Source organism: Lepisosteus oculatus, chromosome 25 (assembly GCF_040954835.1).
Source record: "Lepisosteus oculatus isolate fLepOcu1 chromosome 25, fLepOcu1.hap2, whole genome shotgun sequence".
Lineage (NCBI taxonomy): Eukaryota > Metazoa > Chordata > Actinopteri > Semionotiformes > Lepisosteidae > Lepisosteus > Lepisosteus oculatus.
This window is the reverse complement of record NC_090720.1, coordinates 2,854,809-2,877,297: the sequence shown is the minus strand read 5'-3', so window position 1 is coordinate 2,877,297 and position 22,489 is coordinate 2,854,809. Positions and strand designations below refer to the sequence as shown.

Below are 22,489 nucleotides of genomic sequence, written 5' to 3'. Positions count from 1 at the left end.
ATTCCAATAAAAACAGAAATGACTGTGAGAAACTTAGAGGCACCATAAATTGAATGTATCAACCTATTCAGTGTTACAACCAACACAAACGTTAGCAGTTGTCTTAAGTCTCTAGTATGTGGCCAACCTTCTGTAAACTGGTTTTAAAAGGAGGGCATACATATGGAGCTAAATATTAAGTATGAATTAAGTGTGAACTCTAGATCTATTCTCTAATGTATGGTTTCAAATGGGTAAGCATGTAAATTAATCTGATGCCTAACCCTGCAACCTCCTGCAGTGTATTGATAAGAAGTCTATAAGAAATCAATGCTCGTGTTTCAGTCCATGGAGACACCCCTGTGATCTACCCCTCATCGATCCAACTTTATTTATCTTCAGATCAATACGTTTTCCATGAGGAAGTGTCCATAAATCCTTGCAGCTATCCCGCTTGGCACATCCAGAAAGGGTGATGCATGGAGGAAATGTCCCAGACGGAATCTTAATGAAAATAAAGAAGGTGCTACATACTCCTGCAGAAGTACTGCTGAAATTCAATTAAATGAAGTAAGGTATGACATAAATCTGGGTTTAATAACGACTCAGGCTGTTGCTAAATAATTGATCTGATGTGGCTGGCCAATGTAAACATAAAGTTTTGTTTTGCCAAACGCTTTTCTGTATTAATTTCTAGAGAAATCAAGCTGGTGGTCATAAAGGAGAGGAGAAGAGTGGGTGTTGGGCTGGGGGGGTGAGTGCAGAATTCTGGGAGGAGGACAGGGTGTGGGAGGGGGGGGGGGATTATGTTGATTTCTGGGATATGCTTGCTGATCTGCTGGCATCTCCCTTATGAGATGAAGAATGTGCTTAAAAAGCAAAAAAAAAAAGTGGCAGACATATCATGATCTAATAAGGGACAGGCGTGAGCCAAACTATTAGAAGGGAGTTACAGTATATTAAATACAAAAAATCCAGAGCCCATCTGTTTTTTTAAATTCAAAGAGATCTGCAGCATTGGACAACTATCAATGGGCCAGATGAATGAAAAGAATATGGATCTCCATACTCTTTGCCGTTTTCTAAAAAGCTTTTCCTCTTTCTTATGTTACAATGTAACCCCACATGACTGACTATGTGTTTAGAAACAACTAAAATCAATTCCGTTTAAAAATGAAGGGACTGGAACAACAGGAGTCTTCCCTATTACTGTGTCACATCTAGCGCTGGGGTCTCAATCAGCGCATCTCGAAATCCAGACTGACACTTTCTGCTAGACTGACTTAGACTGCTCGCTTCTGACACTGTGAGAATTTAGATTATGGGCTTTATAGACATCACATTCTTTCTCATCTGCACAGAGGGACAGCACAATCACAACACAATCTCACAATTGCAGTGGCTATGAATCCAAAGGAGAGGACACACTTAAAAGATTCTTCTCATATTTCTCTTAGCTGAATGATCCCCAACATAGTCCTTCAGCCCTTTGCTTTCTGTTAGAAACTCCAATTAAATAAATCAATATACTGTACATAGCAAATCACGTTTGCTGCAGTTATCCTGCGCAAACATGGACTAGCTAAAAAAAAATGCATCAGAAAATAAACGGACAGGGCTGAACCTACTGGGATTTCTGCCTTTCATTCAGCTGGACCCCAGGTAAACTTCAAAACATGATTTTGCAAATTCTCAGTGCGAAAGCCTGCAGAGCAAACTGACAAGATTGCTTGTGACTGTGCTTGCGGCAGCCTCTTTAAATGAAAAGGCCGCATAGCTAACCTGCTTTTCACCTCCCATACCCCCGGTTTTCCATTACGGGGCCGGGGAAATTGAGTTTTTGAATGATGACCTGGTAAATGCCATGGGACACAATTCAGCGTACACTGTGAATCTGATAAATTGATAAAAATACACAACGCATATACTGTAGGAAACATTAACAAACCTAAACACATTTAGAGCCCTACTGAAAAATATATCCCAAAGTGTACAAAGAATATACACAATTTAGAGTATTTGACAAGTACAGCATTAACATCAGCCACAGTGTAAATGTTATCCTCAAATATTTATTTTGAAGTCATTATTGTGTCATTCTATGCAGCATTTCATTTTTTTTTCATTAAAAAATGAGTCTATTTGGTGCTTTGTTTTACTCTCGATAACCTTAATGTGAAATAGCGGTGCAGGCCATTTCAATTTAAAACACAGTATTGACGTGTTTCGCTGTTTAAACCTTCTCTTTTCAATTTTCTTTAACATTACAGAAAACACGCACTTGGAAACCTAAGCAAATAAGTAAATTCCAGTGGTCTGTAAGTAGGAAAAAAGGCAGTCAAGTCAGGCAAAATCTAACATACCTGACTCAAGCCCAAAGAATTGAATCTCAAAAGAAATACAAGCCAATATACAGTACAGCTTAAAAATAAAAGAAGGAAAAAGATATTTCAGAATGAAATATCATAATTTAACAGAATATTTATCATCTTAAAATTATAATATCAGGATAGCAGAATAGTTCAGAATGAATTAAGAATTCACTGTGAATAGCAGTAAACTGCTCAGGTATGGTTTATTTAACTCTACACTGTCAAACACATCTTCCAGCAGCAAAATCTCAATATACGTTAAACTGCAAATGTTTAAGCCATTTTAACGCTGCCAGGTCTTGATTTGGATTGGAGTTCAACAGGAATCTCCAATCCTACTCCTGCAGAACTAGAGTGTCTACAGGTTTTCCATGCAGTTTGGTTCTTAACGACCACAATCAGCTCATCGTTGCTTTCACTGGGCCAGATCTCCCAGCTGTCACAAGACATGGGACTATCCGATTCCTGATGAATTCCAGGAAATCAGTTCAACCTTGTCCCATCAATGAAATCTACTGCTAATATGCATAGACATGTTGCTGATGACAGCTGGAAACTGGGGGGTCGCCAGTAGGTCTCCGAGGAGACAAGGGACACATGCTGGACCTTCCTGTAAAAAAGGGCGAGCCAGGACACTTACTGAAGGGATGAGCCCAGTCTAGCATGCCAAGCATGCCAGGGTGTCCCTGTGTTTGTAAGGAATAGTTTTTCTAAAGATAAGAGAAAGGAATGTGTCGAGAATTCGGCTATTCCGGCTTCTCCAGTGGATTCCATTAAACCAGAATTCAATTCAATTTATTTTTATATAGCACCTTTCACAACAAGGTTGCCCCAAGGCGCAGATGAGTCGGCCCACGGAAGATATTTCATCTAATACTAGGAGCCCGGAGGGGGTTCCCAAAGCCAATAACAGTGACAGACGGCCGAAACGCACTGGTGACAGCACTGGATACCGGACCTGAACGACCACAGTAGCTCCAGTCCACCCTCCGTGCAACCGGCAACACCGCAAGACATCGCTAGCCTCCTACCCAGCAACCACAAGATCACAAGCAGAAATAATGACGCGCAACCGAAATCTTACTAGAACTGCAGATGTCACGAACTGACCAAACGGGAAGACGAAGGACTGGCGTAGCATATACGACTGCTTGTTCCTCGTCTTGCCCAACGTCTGAAAGTTGCGCCTAAAGCTTTTTTTTAAAAAAAAACACACACACTGCACAACCCTTGGATGTCATGGAAGAACAAACTATTTCGGAAAATAAATTATTTTTTTTTCATAGTGCACTACCAAAGCAGGACAGTTGACATCCCATTGCAATTCAATTTGAATACCCAGTGTATTGCCGTGAAAACAAAATTTCAACAGATTGTGAAGACTACAAACCTTGTGATTGCAAAGAATAATACACCACACGCAAATCGTAGAAAAGGGAGAAGAAAACAGGACACTAACCTTGTTCCGGATTTCTTTTAAAATGTATTTTCATTGGTATCCATGCCTAATTTCCAGAAATGTGACAGTATAGTCTCGATTTCTTTTCTACTAGTTTTTTTCTTGGTTTCAGTTTGCCTTCTGGGTGATGTAGTCATTATGTCCTTGTCGCACAGGGTATTTTACTACATTTCCCATGAGCGTGTGGCGAGTGCGACGCGGTCCGGGCTGAATACAACAGACGGAACTAGCGCGCCATCTGGTGTTACAAAACGCTACGCTCCGAAAACTCAGTCGGAACTACTGTATTTTATCAATTGAAATAACAGTAAAATAAAAGAGCACAATATCACAACATTTGAGCTGCTTTCATATCATATTCATAACGTAGCCGTGCGCACGCAAGGCAGGCTGGGAACGGCGGCTGAGGGGCGGGACTTCCCGCCTGTATATAGTGGGAGGAGGGCTGGAGACGCCCTCTTCCCCCATGTGTCTGTGTAGGTGGGGGGCGGTGCCGTAACCCCCCTCAGGGTCTTTAATAAAGGCTTGTTTATTTCCGTCGGCGAAGCCCGTGAGCGTTACTATATTGGACGACCCCAGACAATTATCATGTAGCTTTTCTTTATGGTACAATTTCATACACCTAAATTCACATTAAACGAAATTCACATTAGTCTCATTGCGGTGCGAGACTACTCTATTAGACCACCTTCAGATTCGGAACTTTTATCAGATTTTGGTTTATTTCAAATAGGGTTAACAGGACGACATCTGAGTGAGAAAAACACTCCAATACTGATATTCTACTCATTTTTTTTATTTTACAAACATCATGGTTTTATAAAACCCCCGGTACACATTTGGAAAGGAAGCCGAGGGGACATGGGAGTTGTCTCGAAGGAAGAGCTACATCGCTTATCCCCACCTCGGATTGAACCCGGGACCTTCCAGTCAGGAGCTAGACGCCCTTGCCGTCTTAAGGTACCACGGCTCCCGTTTTTCCAAAACTGACGTTAAAAGAGGACGGCAGCCAGCACCCCTCATATCAGAAAGACCATCTAAAACATTTGAAATGCCAAAGGTATTTTTATCCTTTATGCAAAAGGCAAACATAAAAGGTCAAGTATGAAGACTGGGAAGAAACAAGGTAAATAAAAGGAGCACCACAGAAAAGAGGAAGTTTCCTTTAATTTTTAATAGAACTGGTGAGTTGCACTTCACTTCTGCTTCCTTGTTTCAATATGGAGAGAGCAATACAGTCCCTGTTAACTAAGCAAACCGACAGAAGGGAAAACCTTCAAGCCAAAGATTCCTTCAGTACCTGGCTTCATAATTCTTTAAAAAAATAATTACAAATAATACTGTATAGAATATCTCCCCATAGAAACATATACAATAGTTTCTTGAGGAACTAGTATATTTTCAAAAAGCTAAAGAGTAATTGATGCATAGGACAGAGAAGCTGCCCTTAATGGATTCAGTAGTGAAAAGTGGGTGATACAAGCATTTTCTCTCTGACCTAACCAGTCATTACTCATACTGCTATGGAATGCAAAGAACTTTAGAGAGAAACCAAGACTGAGAAGACAACTCTACACCCTGGGACTACCAATGAATACAACACAGCATGCATTCTCTGCAGCACCACATTAGAATAAATACAGAACAATTTCCTGTGGTTCTCAAGAGGCACATTACGGCACAGAGAGAAAATAACAAAGACAACAGGTGGCATACAATTTCACAATATGTCATCATGAGATAAGAACAAAAATAAAGGGTCTGTATACTGATGATAGTTTGGACAAATGTACAGTAAATAAATAACAGAAAATTGTCATAACCTTCACAGAGACAGATTGCTTTGCAGAATTATAGAGGATAACAGAAGTGATTGTTCTCTTATCAAATCTAGATGGTGTTTCATAAAAATAAAGATTTTACTAGATTAAAGTTGTTTAAAATTACTACAGTTAACAAAATAAAAAGTATGAAAAGCAGAAACAACAAATATGAACGTGGGATTTTACATTTGTATCCAAATTAAAAAACAATAATCAAAGCAGACAAATAGAAGTCTTAACACTGAGAGTCCTATTACTCACTGACGTCTGAGTTAGGCACCTAGTCCGATACAATTAAAACTTGCAGTGCACACCTAGATATTTGTTAACGGAGTAAAAAATTCCATCAGTCACTGTAATCTGCATATATTTCAATTAAGATCAATATGCAGAAAATCACCACGGAGTAAAAAACATTTCAGCTTGGAGAGCAAACAAGCCTGAATGAGATAAAAGGGCAAAGAACAAGACACTTGTCCTATCTATAATAATTGCACGTCCTTCTCTGCACTCATTTGAATTAATGAAATGAAAGCCCTTGATCTTAATAACTCTATAACAAAATACCAACATAAAAAAAAACACGTTTATCAAAATCAATGGAGCTGGGGTGGGGGTTACACTTTTGGCAGGCTCCCTGGAGGTGCCAATATAATACCAAAGACATAGAAGAGTCCCATTAAGAGATTGAGCTTTGCAGTCTTTTGGGGAATCTTGGAGTAGCACTGGCTCCTGAACTGCTTCTCCAGGGGGAAGGCCATGGGCAGGGTCAGCAGGGGCAGCGCCATGCTGATGGTGCAGCGCGTGGCGAGGATGGAGAACAGGATGTAGGGCATGAAGAGCAGCAGGTTGTAGAGCATGTAAGACAGCGTGGGCCCGAGGAGAATGGCCAGCGTCACGATGCCCGCCTGCTGGTCCGAGTCCATGTCCCGCGTGTTGTTGCTGTGCAGGATGGCTTCAGTGTTGAGGGCCAGCGGAATGGCGTAGAGCAGGGGCAGGACGGAGAGGTAGCCCACCTGCGTGGCGTGGGCGAACATGACGGCCAGCGGCCCGAAGGTGATCAGGATCACGACGTCGCCCAGGGCCACGTACTTCAGCCCGATACCTGCGGAGGAGAAGGAAGAGCTGAGACCTGGGTTAACGCTCAGGAGCAGCGGGGACACGTGGCACGGCGAGGCAGGCACAGCGTGCGCCGCACCTGTAGCCACGGATAAAATAACAGGGTCCAAACCATCCATAAAGGCAAATTTAAAACTACTTCCAAAAAAACAGCTCGAGATTTTTTAAGCAGCAACATCTTTTCAAGTCACTATTCCACATCACGAGGATAAAAGTGTTTTTTTTCCCCCAAAAGGGAACTCATAAATGCACTATTGCTACATGACAAATTGTGGGTAATTCACCTCCGGTGTAGAGGAAAGAGCTCGACAGGCCTCCAAAATATATAAGAGCCAGGTGTTCCAGCTTCAGAGTGGACAGAAAATACAGGCAAGTTGCACACAAACATCCCAGGGAGTATAGAACCGCTCCAAACATGACTACATCCTGGGGCTCCAGAATCTGGTCAACCAGTGTCCGGTCATCACTCTTTTTGTGGTCAATCCCTTTGGAGAAGTCATAGTAAGTGTTCACCAAGTTTCCAGCTCCATGAACCACCAGGACGGCCACAGCGCTCACCAGCAGGATCACGAAGTCAAGGGAGCCCTCGGACTTGTAGGCCAGGGCGCCGCCCAGAGCTACCGGAGTCAGAGAGGCACTGAAGCTCCACGGCCTCAGGGCCAGAACGTAAGCAGCGCATTTGTGCTTCATGTCACTTGTCCTGCTGCAGGGTTTTTCCTCCTGGTGGTCCTGGACAAAAACATGTTCCCCCGGATCCCCTCCTCCTCCTGCGCTCCGCCCGTTCGGTCCCGCCAGGACAAAAGTCTCTGACGCAAAGCCGGGTTTCTCCCCCTCCGTCATCCCTGCACCCCGAGGATGAACACCGCCGCCGGGAAATAATCACACGTAGGGATCACCTGAAACAAAGAGCCCAGGGACAGAGGAAGGACAAGCAAAGAAATCACATGAGCAAGCTCCAAACACACTGCCCTTTACTTCTTGCCTCTTCACTCCAATTCTGGGCAAATTTAGATTTTCACTACTTAGAAATTACTGGCAAGAGCAAGTAATACTTTAAAGAATCTTCCTAATGGAAACATTTTGTTGTGTACCACTAAAAATACAATTAGAAAACGAGTTTTAGAGAACAAGCATGCATTTTAATATGATTTAAAAATTCTTGAACAATTTAAACTACTTTAGCCCACTGTATCCACATGAATACAAATTTAATAGATCGGAACAGATTTGGGTTTTCGGGTTTCTGCCCTTGCCACTCCCACCCCAGTTCATTCCTCCACCGCAGGGGCACGAACCCGGGACTAAGGCATCGCTCAACAGGGGTCTTGCCAGCTGAGCTAAAGAAGACCTTCCTCAGCCCAGGTGGCCAAGATCATTGTTGTGCACAGAGGCGTATCCATTTCAATATGTATATATAGGGACAAGTAATAGGTTTATTTCACGCTGAAAAGAGAAGAAAGAAAACACAACGTTTCGGCTGTGGAGCCTTCTTCAGGTGTAAGAAAGACAGGGCAGGCAGCAAAGATAATAGAGCCTGGGAAAACACAAGCCAGGAGAGAGGAGGTGGCAGGAGCAGGGGAGGGGCAGAGTGGCAAACCAAGTGGTGCGAGGTCGAGAGAGGCGAGGAGAGGTGTAAAATGAAACCTACAAATGAACAGAAACTTAGAATAAAACAAGTCTTTCGTTGAAAGAAAGGGGGAAGGTGTGAACCAAGTTTCAGAATCATTTTAGTTTCTGATGACTTTCTGCTATAGAAGTTAAGAAACCTTACTTTGAGAAGTATTAATATATGTATAGGCAAGTCAGTAAAGAATGCCACCCAACATCCTTATTCTTAATAATATTTAAAAAAAGGCTGCTTCAGTACAGGAATCTTAACTTTGGGATGAGCAATGCAATCAAGTTCACTTTTACTATATCCCCTACCGAAGAAAATAAAATAGCAAACGAACAGAGAAAACTATTTGCAAAACAAAGGCGTATTTGTATTTAAGCTACTGTACAAGACATGGACACACAAGCGTATTTCAAAGACATACATGTTGACTGAATACGAAAAATCTTATCTTTTGTATGAGGTTGTGTGAAAGTGAAACAACTACTCCTGAGTGCGTTGGAGAGAGGGGGGAAAAAGTTGAGCTACTTAGTTTCAGGTTAACCTTCCAAAAGCTAAACAAATGAAACGGAGATTGTTATCTGTGCACAGATTTGTGCACAAGTGTTTGACTAAAATTAAAACTAGGCGTTACATGTATTAAAGTTCTCGCTCTGCATGCGGCGTACACCGGCACGACAAATAAAATATCCCGCAACGTACCTGTTGTTTCTGGGTTTAGTCTCTCTAACGCGCTGAAAGTAGCATTCTTCCTCTCCGTCTTCTATAACCGTTACACGGGGACTAATCTTATTTTCGCTACGTGTCAAGTACGAGGATATTTCGTGCAAGCCCTCCACCTGGGCAGCGCCATCTTGTTCCACCGCCCCTTGTGCAACCGAGAAATGTGTCCGACTACCCATCCTGTACCCTTAGTCTCGGTCACCTATTTTAGCAGAACAACGATGCGGTTTTATTCCTTTTGAAAACAATGCCGGGGAAATAAATTATCTAGAAAAGGACATATGTCCCCTAAAGATTGCTCAGCGCTTGTGATCACGCTTAAATCAATCTTAAATCCGACATGTATTTCGGTTTTACTATGTTTTGTTTTCCCAATGATCAAAAAGTTGCTATTGCAGTCGTTGGGCAATAAATGCAATTTAAACATTGGGATTTTCGGCTGCCGCTTCGCTTTTACATATTGTCTCCGATGGCATGAGCGCTGATGTCTTGATTTTTTATTTTTTTTTAAACAAGATTCTTGCTTATATTAAACAGTTGCCATCCAACCAAACTATCCCACACGACAAATGAAAAACCAGCATCCTCAATTTCGTAAATAAAGGCCAAACGTTTTCACATTGGTCCTTTTCTGAAGTTGTTGCAAGTCAATGTTTCGTTTCATTGGATAGCGGGTCCAGTCAATCACTTTCGCGTGTTTTGAATGGGTAGAGTGGTTGTCAATCATCAAATTCTCTTATTTTCATTGGTCAAAATAGAAATCTCTCCAAGGTCTTGGGTCGCCCTCCCAAATTAGGTTGTGATAATCTGAGACTGGTGAGTACTGTTCTTCCTGACTGAAATTATGCGTTTGCTTGGATCATTAAAATAATTTGGTGTTTTTTTGTTGAATAAACGCCAGTTAATTGTGCTTATTGCACTAAGCCTAATACTCAGAGCCTTGGTTTATTTGCATTTAATGATGCGATGTCAGTATTTCAAAGAAGGCTGCTTCAGTACAGGAATCATTTAAGAAAATGCACGACATGGTTTGCTAAGGGACACTGTATTCGTCCACTTTGTCAAAAACGTTAATATCGTTTTAATTCATGCAATACGTTGTGCACCGAAGCCTTTCGTAACACAGTTTTAAGGACGATCGATGCATTTTTTTAAAAGTGTCGCAATCTCGCTTCAGGTAATATAGCCACTTCGTCTATCTTAGAGTATGTTACTATATAAATTAATTATTACTTTACTTATTGGCATTTTAATTCAAATTAGATTCATCATTACGTTATGCCGCTTTTAATACCTTCTCCCCTTGCTGTATATATAGAAAGTGGACCAAACAGGGTCTTTTTTCAGCGATTTGGTTATGAGCCTGAGGTCCGGCTGTGCAGCAGCAATACAAATTCATTCGTCCATTTTTTAACCGGTTCGTCCAGTTCAGGGTCGCGGGGGAGCTGAATCCCATCTCGGCAAGCACAAGGCAGGGTACACCCTGGACGGGACGAAAATCTATGGCAGGGCACCCACTCACACTAGGGCCGAGTTTCCCAGAAAGCAATTAATCACCGCTATGTCTTTGGATTGTGGGAGGAAACCTGGAAGCATGGTTAAGACATTTATTGCATTTACACACTGCCTTTTGTCCTGGAGGGTCAAAAGCACCGTATATTTTTCCCTTTTATTAAGGTTTATTTCTTGAGTTTTTCTGTAATGGATGTGGTAAATACTGGACTAAAGTAAGGATGTACTTTATCTAGAGTGAACTGGATTGCCAATTGTAACTGCCAATTACTTGTTGTTCCAAGACTCCCTTTGAGGACCCCAGATACGTATCTCTCTTCTGCTCAGGTTCCTTAAATTCCTCACAAAAGGTGTTATAAATGGTCATCTGCTTTTCTTCTATTTTTAAGCAGGAACTGTATAAGAGTTTACATCTGTCAGAGTGGCAGGGAGTGAGCACCAGAGTTGTTGAGCAGGGCATCTGAGAGGGTAGTTCAAGACCTGTAGCTGTAAAAAGTGCTGCTATAGCAGAGTGTGAAGCCCTGTTTGGTACCGTACACAGGGAGCAATGAGAGGTGTTGAGTATTTCACGTAGGGCTTTAAAAGTTAACAGTGAAAGTTTGAACTGAAAGTGCTGGGTAGCGGGGGCTTCAGTGAAGACGTGTCAGAATTGGTCACCTTTGAGCATGTTAGAAGTCAAGCAGCTGAGTTTTGGACCAGATGAAGTTTGTTTAGGAGTCAGGTAGGGAGACTAACCCAGCTGAGATGCGATGAAGGCTTGAATCAGGGTTTCTGCAGCAGTGCAGTCAAGAAAAGCCAGCGTGTCTGAGGTGACAGTAAGAGACTTTTCAGGTGTCTTTTATGTGTGTATCAAAACAGAGCTCAGGATCAAACAAGACCCCCAGCTTTCTCATACTTGTAAGGCAGTGATTAAATGAGGTGTAGCTTCCCTGGGATTTATGCACATCACATCAGTTTTTTCTTGTTCTGAATAATAGTGTTGACTAAAAGAAGCCAACCACAGTCAGAACAGTTCTCAGGGACAATCTTTTGAGTCGTGAGGGAATCCACAATCGTTGTAAATATTTTGGGGAGAAACAAGGCTGCCATTGTTTTTGTAGCATTTCAGGTTTCCAAGCTTCCAGTACCTGCAGAAAAGCCAGTACCAGTTTCTTCATGCCTGTTGTGTCATTTTCAGTCTGTCTCGCTTAGACCTCTTATGTGGAATCAAAATAATCTTAAGTATTTCGTTTTCCACTGCATTGACACGGTCTCTTGAAGATCTTCAACTCTTAAAACCAGAAATAATCCAACCACAGTGCAAAGGGACTCATTTTGTTTTCCTAGGAGCAGTTCCAAACATTTTACACATTTGACAACATAGAGATAACTGAGAATTGGTCATAAATAGCTCTGGTGCATATTTTTCCCGTTATTTCCCTTGAAATCATAGCAGCATATAAACAGCATCTTATGGGAAAATATCAATATAGTGTAAATAAGACAGTTCTATACCTCTAGTTTTCAGTCGATGAAGAAAATTCCATTTTCTGCCCCTTTTCAAAAAACAAAACCCCAAAATCCCACCTGAACCGCTGCCAGGAGTGTTGTTTTTTTTTTAATACAGTTGAACGGGGAGGTGGGCGCCCCCTGCTGGACAGCGGCCATCATGTCGGGAACGGCCACCGTCCTGCAGCAGTTCGTCAGCGGCCTGAAGAGCCGCAGTGAGGAGACTCGGGCCAAAGCCGCCAAGGACCTCCAGCACTACGTCACCACCGAGCTGCGAGAGGTGAGGAGACCCGTGGGGTCCCCACTGCCCCTTTCCCCTGCCCGTCACTGGGGGAGGCTCAGGGTGCTGTGTAGCACAGCGTGGTGCGTGTCTCAGTCCTGTTCGAGGAATGAAAGTGCTTTGGACCCAAGAGGGTCGAATTTGATTTATTGCTGGTTTGATTTCAGTTTTCTTAGCGGTTTACAGAATTGATTGATCAAACGAGTCAGCGCTGCTATGGTGGAGGCGGATGTGGCGCACTGTTGAAGGTTCGCCCAGCGCAGGAATGTTAATCCCAGCCCCTTTTCTCGTTGCCGCTGTCTCTCCCAGCTCAGCCAAGAAGAGGCCACCACCTTCTATGACGAGCTGAACCATCATATCTTTGAGCTGGTGTCCAGCTCCGATGTCAATGAGAAGAAAGGAGGCATCCTTGCCATTGGTGAGTCAGTCCTGCGATTTCTGTGTCCGTTCCCCAGGTTTCCTCGAGGAATGAAGAAAACCCCGATACTGACACTACCGAACAGTGTTGTCTGAAACGCAGGTCATCTTATTCCGTAATGGCTGCCGGTGCTGAGCTTCTGTGCCGTTTTCCTCACACAGTGAGCCTGATTGGAGTCGAAGGAGGAAATGCCACGCGAATCAGTCGATTTGCGAACTACCTCCGCAACCTGCTGCCCTCCAGTGACCCGGTGGTCATGGAGATGGCCTCGAAGGCCATGGGCCACCTGTCGATGGCCGGGGACACCTTCACTGCGGAGTACGTGGAGTTCGAGGTCAAGAGGGCTCTGGAGTGGCTGGGGGCGGACAGGAACGAGGGGCGACGGCACGCCGCGGTAAGAGCTTTGCCGCCAGGCCTTTTTTGGCGTTTCACCTCGCGCCTGGAGTGGGCTGCCGCTGGCCGGCGCCCACCCGCCTCGGACCTGAGAACGTGTCCGTTTCAAATATCGCCCTGGCTCGCCGGTAAGCAGGGCAGAACCGGGGTCGCAGCGCGAGCTCAGAGTTGGCCAGGAAACTAATGGTGTTGTTCTAGTCCACCCACTCATCTGTTTTCTAACTGCTCCGTCCAGTACAAGGTCACGGGGGAGCCAGAGCCAATCCGGGCAAAGCGATGGGCACAAGGCAGGGTACCCCCTGGGCAGGAGACCAGTCCATCGCAGGGCACACACAGACACAGGTGCTCGCACTCACTGTCACACCAGGCCAGTTTTCCCAGATGCCAGTTATCCGTCCAGCACGTCTTTGGCCTGTGGGAGGAAACTGGAGCTCCAGGAGGAAACCCATGCGAACACAGGGAGAGATCCACCCCGAGTTTGGAAAATCCAGGGCCCCGAAATCTTTCCGAATTTCTTAAACAATTCGGCTTATTTTTTTAGAACTAAAGAACGGTTAAAAATGAGGCCCTTTGGTATCTTGAATAGACCAGGATTTGCACTCCCACTCGTTGTCCAACCCGAGCCCTCTGGTTCGTGTTTCACTGCTGGTTCAGAACCGACCCGCTGGGTCGACTTCCTGGGTGACGTCTCGGGGTTCCTGTCTCTGCAGGTGCTGGTGCTGAGGGAGCTGGCCGTGAGCGCCCCCACTTTCTTCTTCCAGCAAGTGCAGCCCTTCTTCGACAACGTCTTCTACGCGGTGTGGGACTCCAAGCAGGCCATCCGCGAGGGCGCGGTGTCGGCCCTGAGGGCCTCCCTCATCCTCACCACGCAGCGCGAGACCAAGGAGATGCAGAAGCCCCAGTGGTACAAGGTGCAGATCGGCACGTCCGCGCGTCGGGCGGGGGCTGGGGGGGGAGCTGAGGAGAGGGGGCGCTGACCTCCGCCCTCGCTCTGCCTCTTGCAGCAAACCTTCGAGGAAGCCGAGAGGGGCTTCGACGAGAGTCTGGCCAAGGAGAAAGGCATGAACCGGGACGACCGGATCCACGGCGCCCTGCTGATTCTCAATGAGCTCGTCCGCATCAGCAGCATGGAGGGAGAGGTGAGGTCGTGCGCCTCGCAGTCGACTGGCTCCAGTGGGAGCTGATGGGAATTAGTGCAGGGCCACCTCTCCAGTCTGTATCTTCCTCATGTAGTCATGCAGATCGTGCAGTCTTTGGCCAGAGCAAATTATTTTAGTATTTTAATACGCCAGCTTTCAGCTTCCCAGGATAGTCTGTGCAACATGTATTTCATGTATGATATAAAGGAATGCCTGCGTGCCCATAAATAACATTATGATGGTAACTAATCCCTAGCATTAGCAAGCTACACAAATATTTTTAGATTCTAAAAGCTAATGTCATGTCACGGCGTCTTTGGTAAATGCCTGGCGGAGGGTGGGACACTCTGCTAATAAAAATGATGAGCTTTCGGGTGCCACTTGGGTCCAAGAGGCATATGAAAACAAGGTGAGACCAGGGCAACCATGCCCCCTGACCCCCGATCTCTGACCCCTGACCCTGCTGACCTGGTCTTGAAGTGGAATCGAGCAGTGCAAGTGAAGGCCTCTGTTCTCCTGTTTCCGCCCCTCAGCGGCTCCGAGAGGAGATGGAGGAGATCACGCAGCAGCAGCTGGTCCACGACAAGTACTGCAAGGAGCTGATGGGCTTCGGCACCAAGCCGCGCCACATCACCCCCTTCACCAGCTTCCAGTCCGTGCAGCCGCAGCAGTCCAACGCCCTGCTGGGGCTCCTGGGCTACAGCGCCACCCAGGGGTACCTCAGTTTCGGGGCCACCCCGGCGCCGGCCAAGAGCACCCTGGTGGAGAGCCGCTACTGCCGGGAGCTGATGGAGGAGCATTTCGAGCAGGTGATGCCCGTCTGCCCCGTGTGAGCCCGGTCACCCCGGGGTGGGACCCCCAGTTCCAGACGGAGAGCCCCCTTAATTCTTAATTGCAGTGCATTCCTTTTAAAGCCTGTTGTGCAAACTTCCATAAGCTTCTTTTAAGAACTGTTAGCATTTTATTTGAGTTCCTTTAAATCTGGACCTTTACCTCAAATTCTGACTCTATGCTTATTTCCGATAGAATGTGACAAAATATCACCTTTCAGAAAAGTGTTCCTAGACCCACAAACGTCCAGCCGGTTCCCTCACTCGGTGTGCTGGTTCCGTAGGGTGACGGAAATGCGATTGATCCAGGAGATTGTGAATAAAATCATGTGGTGGTTTGCTGTTCCCCAGGTGTGCCGGTGGGTGCTGAAGTACCGGACCAGTAAGAACCCTCTGATTCAGATGACGATACTGAACCTGCTGCCTCGCCTGGCTGCCTTCCAGCCTCACACCTTCACAGGTCTGTTGGGAAGCACTCTGGACAGGCATGCATGACCGTATCTGCAGGTGCCTTTTTAATACTCAGTGCCCCCAGGGATCATGGAACAATGGCTTTTTTTGTCTGTTAAATAAAGTAATTTACTCAGTTTGAGTAGATCAGGGCGACGTGGAGCCACAAGGCCTTGTGGTTCCCAAGCACTGCGCTTCCTTCCTTCCGAACTCCTTGCTGTTTCTCAGTCTGTAACAATTGCCTCTTCTTGAGTATTCTTGAGTGTTTCACTGACGTCCTCTCGCCTCTGCTGGTTCCCACTGGCGATTCTCAGATCACTATTTGCTGGACACCATGGGCCACCTGCTAGGATGCCTGAAAAAGGAAAAGGAGCGAACAGCGGCCTTCCAGGCCATGGGCCTCCTGGTGGTGGCTGTGAGGACTGAGATCCAGCCCCACCTCGGCAAGATCCTGGAGATCATCAAGGCTGCCCTTCCGCCCAAGGACTTTGCACACAAGTAGGTATCGTAGGGCCTTCGGCACCTGCAGGGCTAGGCCAGGCTGTCAGAGAGCTCTGGGCAGAAAAGTTCATTCCATCCTTCAGCAACAGAGTGCAGACAATAGGGCTGTGTTCCATTTAGAATCTGCGGCTTCCAGCAGACTTTCTTTATGTCAAATGCCAAGAGAAAGGCGTCTACACCTTATTCATTAGTACAATCCTGAGGATCTTAAGTGTTCAGATCTGCATTTACAGGTGTATGTTGTTCTGTCGCGAAGCGAAGTAGCCCTTGATTGAGAAAGTCGTTTCGTTGCCGTTGCAGTTCAGTGTGGTTCGGAGATCTTGCAGAAGAGGAACCTCAGGAGCGCTTTGCCTGCTGGTCTGAGCTGCTGTTTGGTGCCTGAGACACACTTTTAATCAATTAAATTAACCGCTTGCCTTGCATTAATTAGCAATCAGTTAAGACATTTTATACGCGGTAGGTTTTGTTCATTTGAGGTGCGCGGAGAGGTTTCAGGGGCTTTTTGAAATAGGAAATATTAGAGCAGCAGCTGCGGAAGTGTGGGCGGCGGGTGGACAGGGCCGTCAGAGGAGAAATGCCATGCTGAGACGAGTTCCCTTCCCCCCAGGAGACAGAAGACCGTGCAGGTGGACGCCACCGTGTTCACCTGCATCAGCATGCTGTCTCGCGCCATGGGGCCCAGCATCCAGCAGGACATCAAGGAGCTGCTGGAGCCCATGCTGGCGGTGGGCCTGAGGTGAGCACTGCTCCTCTTCCACAGCTGTCCCTGGCCTGGGGAGTGTGCAGATCCGCAACAGTGGGAAACCCAGGGCCTGGTTTTTGAAGCTGGTGCTTCCACCTTTGCCCGCGTAGCCCAGATGGATTGATTGAATATTTTATTTTTTCTGAATGAGTGTAACAATCTGAACTCAACTTAGTAAAAAAGTAAAATGCCTGGGGTAGAGAGATCTCCAATGTAAAGCTGACCAGCAATCTAATGGAAAAGATAAGCTTGCAATTTTCTTTCTCGGGGAAGAAGAAGTTGTGTATTACGAAGGGTGACATTTTTGACTTTCGGAGGAAGTCCTTGAGTGTGGACCGCGGCGTCCTGAGTGCCGTGTGTGTCTTGCAGCCCCGCCCTGACTGCAGTGCTGTACGACCTGAGCCGCCAGATCCCCCAGCTGAAGAAGGACATCCAGGACGGGCTCCTGAAGATGCTCTCCCTGGTCCTCATGCACAAGCCTCTGCGCCACCCCGGCATGCCCAAGGGCCTGGCGCACCAGCTGGCGTCGCCCAGCCTCACGAACATCCCGGAGGCCAGCGACGTGGGCAGCATCACCCTGGCCCTGCGCACCCTGGGCAGCTTCGAGTTCGAAGGTGAGAGCGCTGGGAGTGTGGGAGAAACAGCACCCAGCTGGAGTCTGCAGAAAGGCTCACATTGGTCATGGAGGATTGTTATAGCTGTGTGCCATTCATAAAAGTGTCTCTGTTTTAAAAACCTTTCATTTATCAATAGCTTTGTTTGTGGAGCCTTAAGAGTTTTTCTGTTTTGGTTTTTACTTTAATCAAAACGTTAACACAGGTTTGAAGTGGATTGAAATTCCCGTAGGACTACTTTTCAGATTTCCTACGGTTCCTGCAGTCTGATGTCCATTTCACCTGGTTGCTCGAAGTGATCCTGCTGTCTCTCTGCCCCCCCAATCCCCCCCCCACCCCTTCAGGGCACTCGCTGACCCAGTTCGTGAGGCACTGTGCCGACCACTTCCTGAACAGCGAGCACAAGGAGATCCGCATGGAGGCTGCGCGCACCTGCTCCCGCCTGCTCACGCCTTCCATCCACCTGATCGGCGGCCACGGCCACATCGTCAGCCAGACGGCCGTGCAGGTGGTGGCCGACGTGCTCAGCAAGCTGCTGGTCGTGGGGATCACTGACCCCGGTGAGGCCCGACGCCGCCTCGCCGTGGCCAGACCCATACCGCCCGGCTGTGATGATCGGCGGGCTGGTGTGGAGAGATGGGGCAAGCCCAGGCGGTCACCTGGAAAGAATCTGAATTGTAGTTTAAGATTGTTAATTGTTAAATTAACCTTGTTAAACACATTGTTAAAGGTGTTATTTGTAATGCAATAAAAAAATCCAAGTAAACACAGGGACCATGCTGACTCCTCACAGACAGCCATGATGTCTTCAAGCCGTCTAGTAATACATTTCACATCTAGGCGTTTAGTGCTTGGGTGGCCATGATGCAGAGTACAAGCGGCGTGTTTGAGGCTTGCTTGGAAGGACAAATCGCCTGCGCTGTCTTTTCTGTAACATGCCTTCTTGTTTCCCCCAAATCCCCCCTTGTGTTTCTGCTCCCGCCGGCCCAGACCCCGACATCCGCTACTGCGTGCTGGCCTCCCTGGACGAGCGCTTCGACGCGCACCTGGCCCAGGCGGAGAACCTGCAGGCCCTCTTCGTGGCCCTGAACGACGAGGTCTTCGAGATCCGGGAGCTGGCCATCTGCACCATCGGCCGGCTCTCCAGCATGAACCCCGCCTTCGTCATGCCTTTCCTGCGCAAGATGCTCATCCAGGTACCGAGGCGAAACGCCGCCTCGAACTTTCGCTTTTTATTTTTAGCTTAAGCTTTGGTGAGGATGAATAATGGAAACAGTCAAACACCACCTTTTATTCTGTTCTAGTGCAGGATTGTCTTGTGATGAGAGTGAAAATCATTTGACATTTTGCTCAGTCGTCTGTGTTTTTCTAGCACAGCTAGCAGTATGTGTGGAATTTTGTAGACCACCACCAGATGGCAGTCTTGTATTTCCATTTGAGATTGTTGCTTCATTGAAGCTCACTTTAAGGTTAACGAGGATCTGTTTCCACAGATACTGACAGAGCTGGAGCACAGTGGGGTGGGCAGAAACAAGGAGCAGAGCGCCCGCATGTTGGGTCACCTGGTGTCCAATGCGCCACGACTCATACGCCCCTACATGGAGCCCATCCTCAAGGTACCCCTGCTGAAGGAAGGCTTTTTGCCATGAATGTCTTGACACACTGTGACCTTCTTATCTTCTATACCTGCGTGGGATAACAAGGTGCTACTTCTGTCCACAGGATCGTTCCACCTGAGTGCTCGAGTGCTTAATTCAATTTGTTTTTCTACTTCGTTGAAAAGTTTAAAAAGAGGTGCTAAATGGACAGAATAAGAGGATAGTCGCCCTTATATGTGGCCTTGTGTCATGTAATAAAAACTCACAGAGCACAAATGGGCTCTGATTTTTTTATGGCTAGTTTGAAAATGCAAAAAGGAAATTGAAGGGTCGTTCACACATCTGAGTTTTGGTTTGAAAATTTGGAAAAGCAGAAGGGAAGAAAAACGTTCCTTTTCCTTGTCTAGGATCGTCTGTGGGCTGGTACATGTTATCCTCTGGACTCACGCAGGTGTCCCTGGTGTTGACTCGTCTCGGCTTAATGTTGTTGCAGGCCCTCATCCTGAAGCTGAAAGACCCCGATCCCAACCCGGGGGTGGTCATCAGCGTCCTTGCCACCATTGGAGAGCTGGCTCAGGTATGGCCGTGCGGAGCTAGTGGCGAATCAGCCAGTCAGACGGGCATGCAGGGAGCTGTGCAGCTCGGGGCTCAGGGAGTGTCCTGTGCGTGTGTCATGCCACACCCGATGGTGCCCGAGGCTCACGGCTGCATCGGCAAAGCGTGTCCTGCGTGTTGAGGGTGCTGCAGCATTCTAACCCCCTTGCTGTTGCAGGTGAACTGCTGCGCGGCTGAGAGAGGGGAGGCAGGCAGGGTTAGGAGAAAGCTAGCCCTACACAGGAGGTGCAGCTCAGGGGATGCCAGCATAGGGAGAGTCCATACCAAGGTGAAGAGACCATAGAGGTTAAGGCTCGTTTGCTGAAAACAGAGGAGACGCACAAAGCCCGTTATTAAGAAATACATTAGAACTGTACATCTAAAATATATCCGCTATTGCTTGACAATATTATTGTGAAATGGGCAAACTATTCTCTTAAAGCGGTCATAGACAGCTCCATTTTGCAGATTGGGAGAAGGTATGCAGGAAGGAAACCGTAGACACTGCTCGATCCAGCGGTGCTTCCTTGAGGTGATCAATGGAGAAAGAGGCTGAGGTTTGATAGAGTTGCTCACAGGAGTGGAATGCACATCTTTGTAATGCTGGTACTGAATATTTTGAATCTTTCGAGCAATAAATATGATTTGGAGGATAAGTCTTACATTTCTGTTAGCTCCACCCTTTCCCAAACCATAGAATTTAGGGATTTATTTGCTCATTTTAGAGGCAAATTTCAGTGAAGCCTCATTCCTTGTGATAGTTCTCCAGCAGTTAAGAGTTAGTTGAAGTGGCCGCCTGCACCAGGTCTGTGGTCTCACTGGGCTGTACTACAGGTCAGCGGTCTGGAGATGAGGAAGTGGATGGACGAGCTTTTCCCCATCATCATGGACATGTTGCAGGACTCCTCCTCCCTCGCCAAGAGACAGGTACGTGATGGGACACAGGGTCTGACCGATACAACACAGGATTCTGGGTAAGATAGGAAAAGTGCAGCACTCTGGGTAAGACAGATACAGGGTAGGGTCCTGGGTAAGACAGGTGCAGTGTGGAACTGTGGGTAAGACGGGTACAGAACAGGATTCTGGGTATGAGGTGCAGTGTGGAACTATGGGTAAGATGGGTACAAAACAGGATTCTGGGTAAGACAGGTACAGTGTGGAACTGTGGGCAAGATGGGTACAGAATAGGATCCTGGTTATTTCAGGCACTGAAAGTGGACACCCGAGAAAGGCATGCAGACTCTTGACAGACTGTTGGGGTAACCTCAGGGTTTTGTGAATGGGTCACAAGGATGACAGCATACTGTTTAAGATTCATCACCATATTAGATAGTATGTCAAATGTTAATTCATTTAAAACAAAAAACAAAAAGAAGCTTAAAGTGTTTAAGTTGAACTGGCACTTTTTGAAAGAATAGTGGTTTCCCTGTAACTCAGTTGGTTTCTCACTTCTTCATCTGGTCTGTGGTGGAACAGGGCTGCTGTTCCACAGCTCCCGTGCGTATTCCGGGTGGATCCTGTCCTACCTGTGAAGTGCTTTGGGAAGAAAGAGCTAAATAAACACAAGGAATTCATTGGTAACTCATTGCTTGGTCTCACCAGGCATCTGGGCAAAATTGAAACTTGAGAATCCCCACAATCAAGGCAACCTCACACACAAGCAGAGGCCAGCCAGACATGGTCTCTAGAATGTTTAAGTTTGAGAAACATTCACTAATGCTTTCTGATTCGTAGTGGGAGCCAGTGTAGGAATAAGCAGTTTAAATCCTTGCGATATTTATGGACTCCGCATTACCCCACAGCCAGAAGCAATAAGAGGCGTCATTAAAAAGGGGGAGAAAATACAGCCCTTCGGATGTTGTAATTCTTGAGTCTCCAAAGCCAAGTTCAAGTCACAGGAGCGAAACTGATCTGGAGGTGACTTACTGGTGACCTAGGAGGAGGAATGTCTTCATCTGTGTCTCCACAGGTTCTCATTGCTTTCCCATTACTGATGTTATTATTTTATCCTGCTTTAGTAATCACCTCGGTCGTAAACTCAATGTGAGTTAGCTCTCGGCGTCTTGAGCTGACTCCTGGCTTTTGGGAGAGCAACTGTAAATGGGTCAGTCAAGATGCGGTCAGGCTAAACGGGGGAGATGAGGACAATTTTGGGGGTGTTAGGATGAAGATTAAGTTTCCCAGGGGTTGTTTGAAAACTTCACTACATGACCTATTTAAACAGAGGTAACTGACATTTAGGCCAGCAGCCATATCACCCTGCAGCTCAACTGGCAGCCCACTGAATCCCAGCAGTGTGAGCCTTTGAGTGGAGTGTCCAGAAAAGCGCTATATAAGTGTAAGGAATTATTATTGTTTTATTATTATTCAGAGTGTGGTGTTTACTGTGAAAGTGTTGGTTAAATGGTGTGAGTACTGCTATTTCCAGATTTCTTCTATGTGTGATGCCAGCCAGCATCAGTTCAGACAGAGGCTGACATGTTTGTTGCCAGAGGAGATCTAACACCTTTTCAAGTTCATGCATCAGATCCAGAATCAATAACAAACCACAATTGACAATCCAAGCAAAATGACGTTTTTGCCCCATTATGCGTGTGGCAGCAGAGAAATGTTTTATTACAGGAGTGACAGGCTTCATACCTAGTTTTATTTACCTTGGATTGTGGAAGTTTGTGGAAGCAAGGGCTGTTGTGTGTGTTCTGAGATATGCATGGCTATAAATTAATTCCTTAAATATGTGCAAAAACTGATCCAGTTTACCTTCTGAAGTTCTCGCAAACATTAAACAAAAATAACTTTTTACATTTTTTCTTTCATTTTGTATAAATTCTGACTAGGGC

General features: G+C 46.2%; 3 protein-coding genes across 8 annotated transcripts in view; 1 reads left to right on the top strand and 2 right to left on the bottom strand.

The window, feature by feature from the left end:
- Window positions 1-3,947, bottom strand: part of mib2 (MIB E3 ubiquitin protein ligase 2) — a 68,883-nt gene extending 64,936 nt beyond the window's left edge. For 2 of the 4 annotated variants that reach the window (XM_069183958.1, XM_006641981.3), the window contains exon 1: window positions 3,811-3,947. Coding sequence is in view for 2 of the 4 variants with exons in the window: in XM_069183956.1 (XP_069040057.1) it covers window positions 3,436-3,492 (57 nt within the window). In the remaining 2 variants the exon portion in view is untranslated. Of the gene's footprint in view, window positions 1-3,435; window positions 3,532-3,810 lie in introns of those variants that run through there. The other 2 variants (XM_069183956.1, XM_069183957.1) reach the window with 1 other exon arrangement.
- A 1,012-nt stretch (window positions 3,948-4,959) lies between these two features.
- Window positions 4,960-9,606, bottom strand: ubiad1 (UbiA prenyltransferase domain containing 1). Its single transcript, XM_006642081.3, has 3 exons — window positions 9,070-9,606; window positions 7,037-7,648; window positions 4,960-6,738 (listed from the first exon to the last, which is right to left on the bottom strand). The coding sequence occupies exons 2-3, from the start codon at window positions 7,590-7,592 to the stop codon at window positions 6,251-6,253; spliced, it is 1,044 nt and encodes a 347-aa protein (XP_006642144.2). The 5' UTR covers window positions 7,593-7,648; window positions 9,070-9,606; the 3' UTR covers window positions 4,960-6,250.
- A 232-nt stretch (window positions 9,607-9,838) lies between these two features.
- Window positions 9,839-22,489, top strand: part of mtor (mechanistic target of rapamycin kinase) — a 97,950-nt gene continuing 85,299 nt past the window's right edge. Inside the window, exons 1-17 of one of the 3 annotated variants that reach the window (XM_015337039.2) lie at window positions 9,839-9,906; window positions 12,209-12,370; window positions 12,680-12,788; window positions 12,950-13,182; window positions 13,892-14,092; window positions 14,186-14,320; window positions 14,854-15,129; window positions 15,502-15,610; window positions 15,915-16,098; window positions 16,709-16,837; window positions 17,213-17,457; window positions 17,802-18,017; window positions 18,448-18,653; window positions 18,951-19,073; window positions 19,549-19,632; window positions 19,828-19,938; window positions 20,484-20,576. In XM_015337039.2, coding sequence (XP_015192525.2) covers window positions 12,251-12,370; window positions 12,680-12,788; window positions 12,950-13,182; window positions 13,892-14,092; window positions 14,186-14,320; window positions 14,854-15,129; window positions 15,502-15,610; window positions 15,915-16,098; window positions 16,709-16,837; window positions 17,213-17,457; window positions 17,802-18,017; window positions 18,448-18,653; window positions 18,951-19,073; window positions 19,549-19,632; window positions 19,828-19,938; window positions 20,484-20,576 — 2,574 coding nt within the window. In that variant the 5' untranslated portion in view covers window positions 9,839-9,906; window positions 12,209-12,250. Of the gene's footprint in view, window positions 9,907-10,173; window positions 10,268-12,208; window positions 12,371-12,679; window positions 12,789-12,949; window positions 13,183-13,891; window positions 14,093-14,185; window positions 14,321-14,853; window positions 15,130-15,501; window positions 15,611-15,914; window positions 16,099-16,708; window positions 16,838-17,212; window positions 17,458-17,801; window positions 18,018-18,447; window positions 18,654-18,950; window positions 19,074-19,548; window positions 19,633-19,827; window positions 19,939-20,483; window positions 20,577-22,489 lie in introns of those variants that run through there. The other 2 variants (XM_069183917.1, XM_006642082.3) reach the window with 2 other exon arrangements.

Bases quoted from the DNA above. Each gene is read 5' to 3' on its own strand.
- ubiad1 (XM_006642081.3), bottom strand. From the start codon at position 7,592: ATGACGGAGGGGGAGAAACCCGGCTTTGCGTCAGAGACTTTTGTCCTG. The intron at 6,739-7,036 runs GTGAATTACCCA...TCTCCTCCGCAG, and splicing joins CTCTTTCCTCTACACCGGAG to GTATCGGGCTGAAGTACGTG.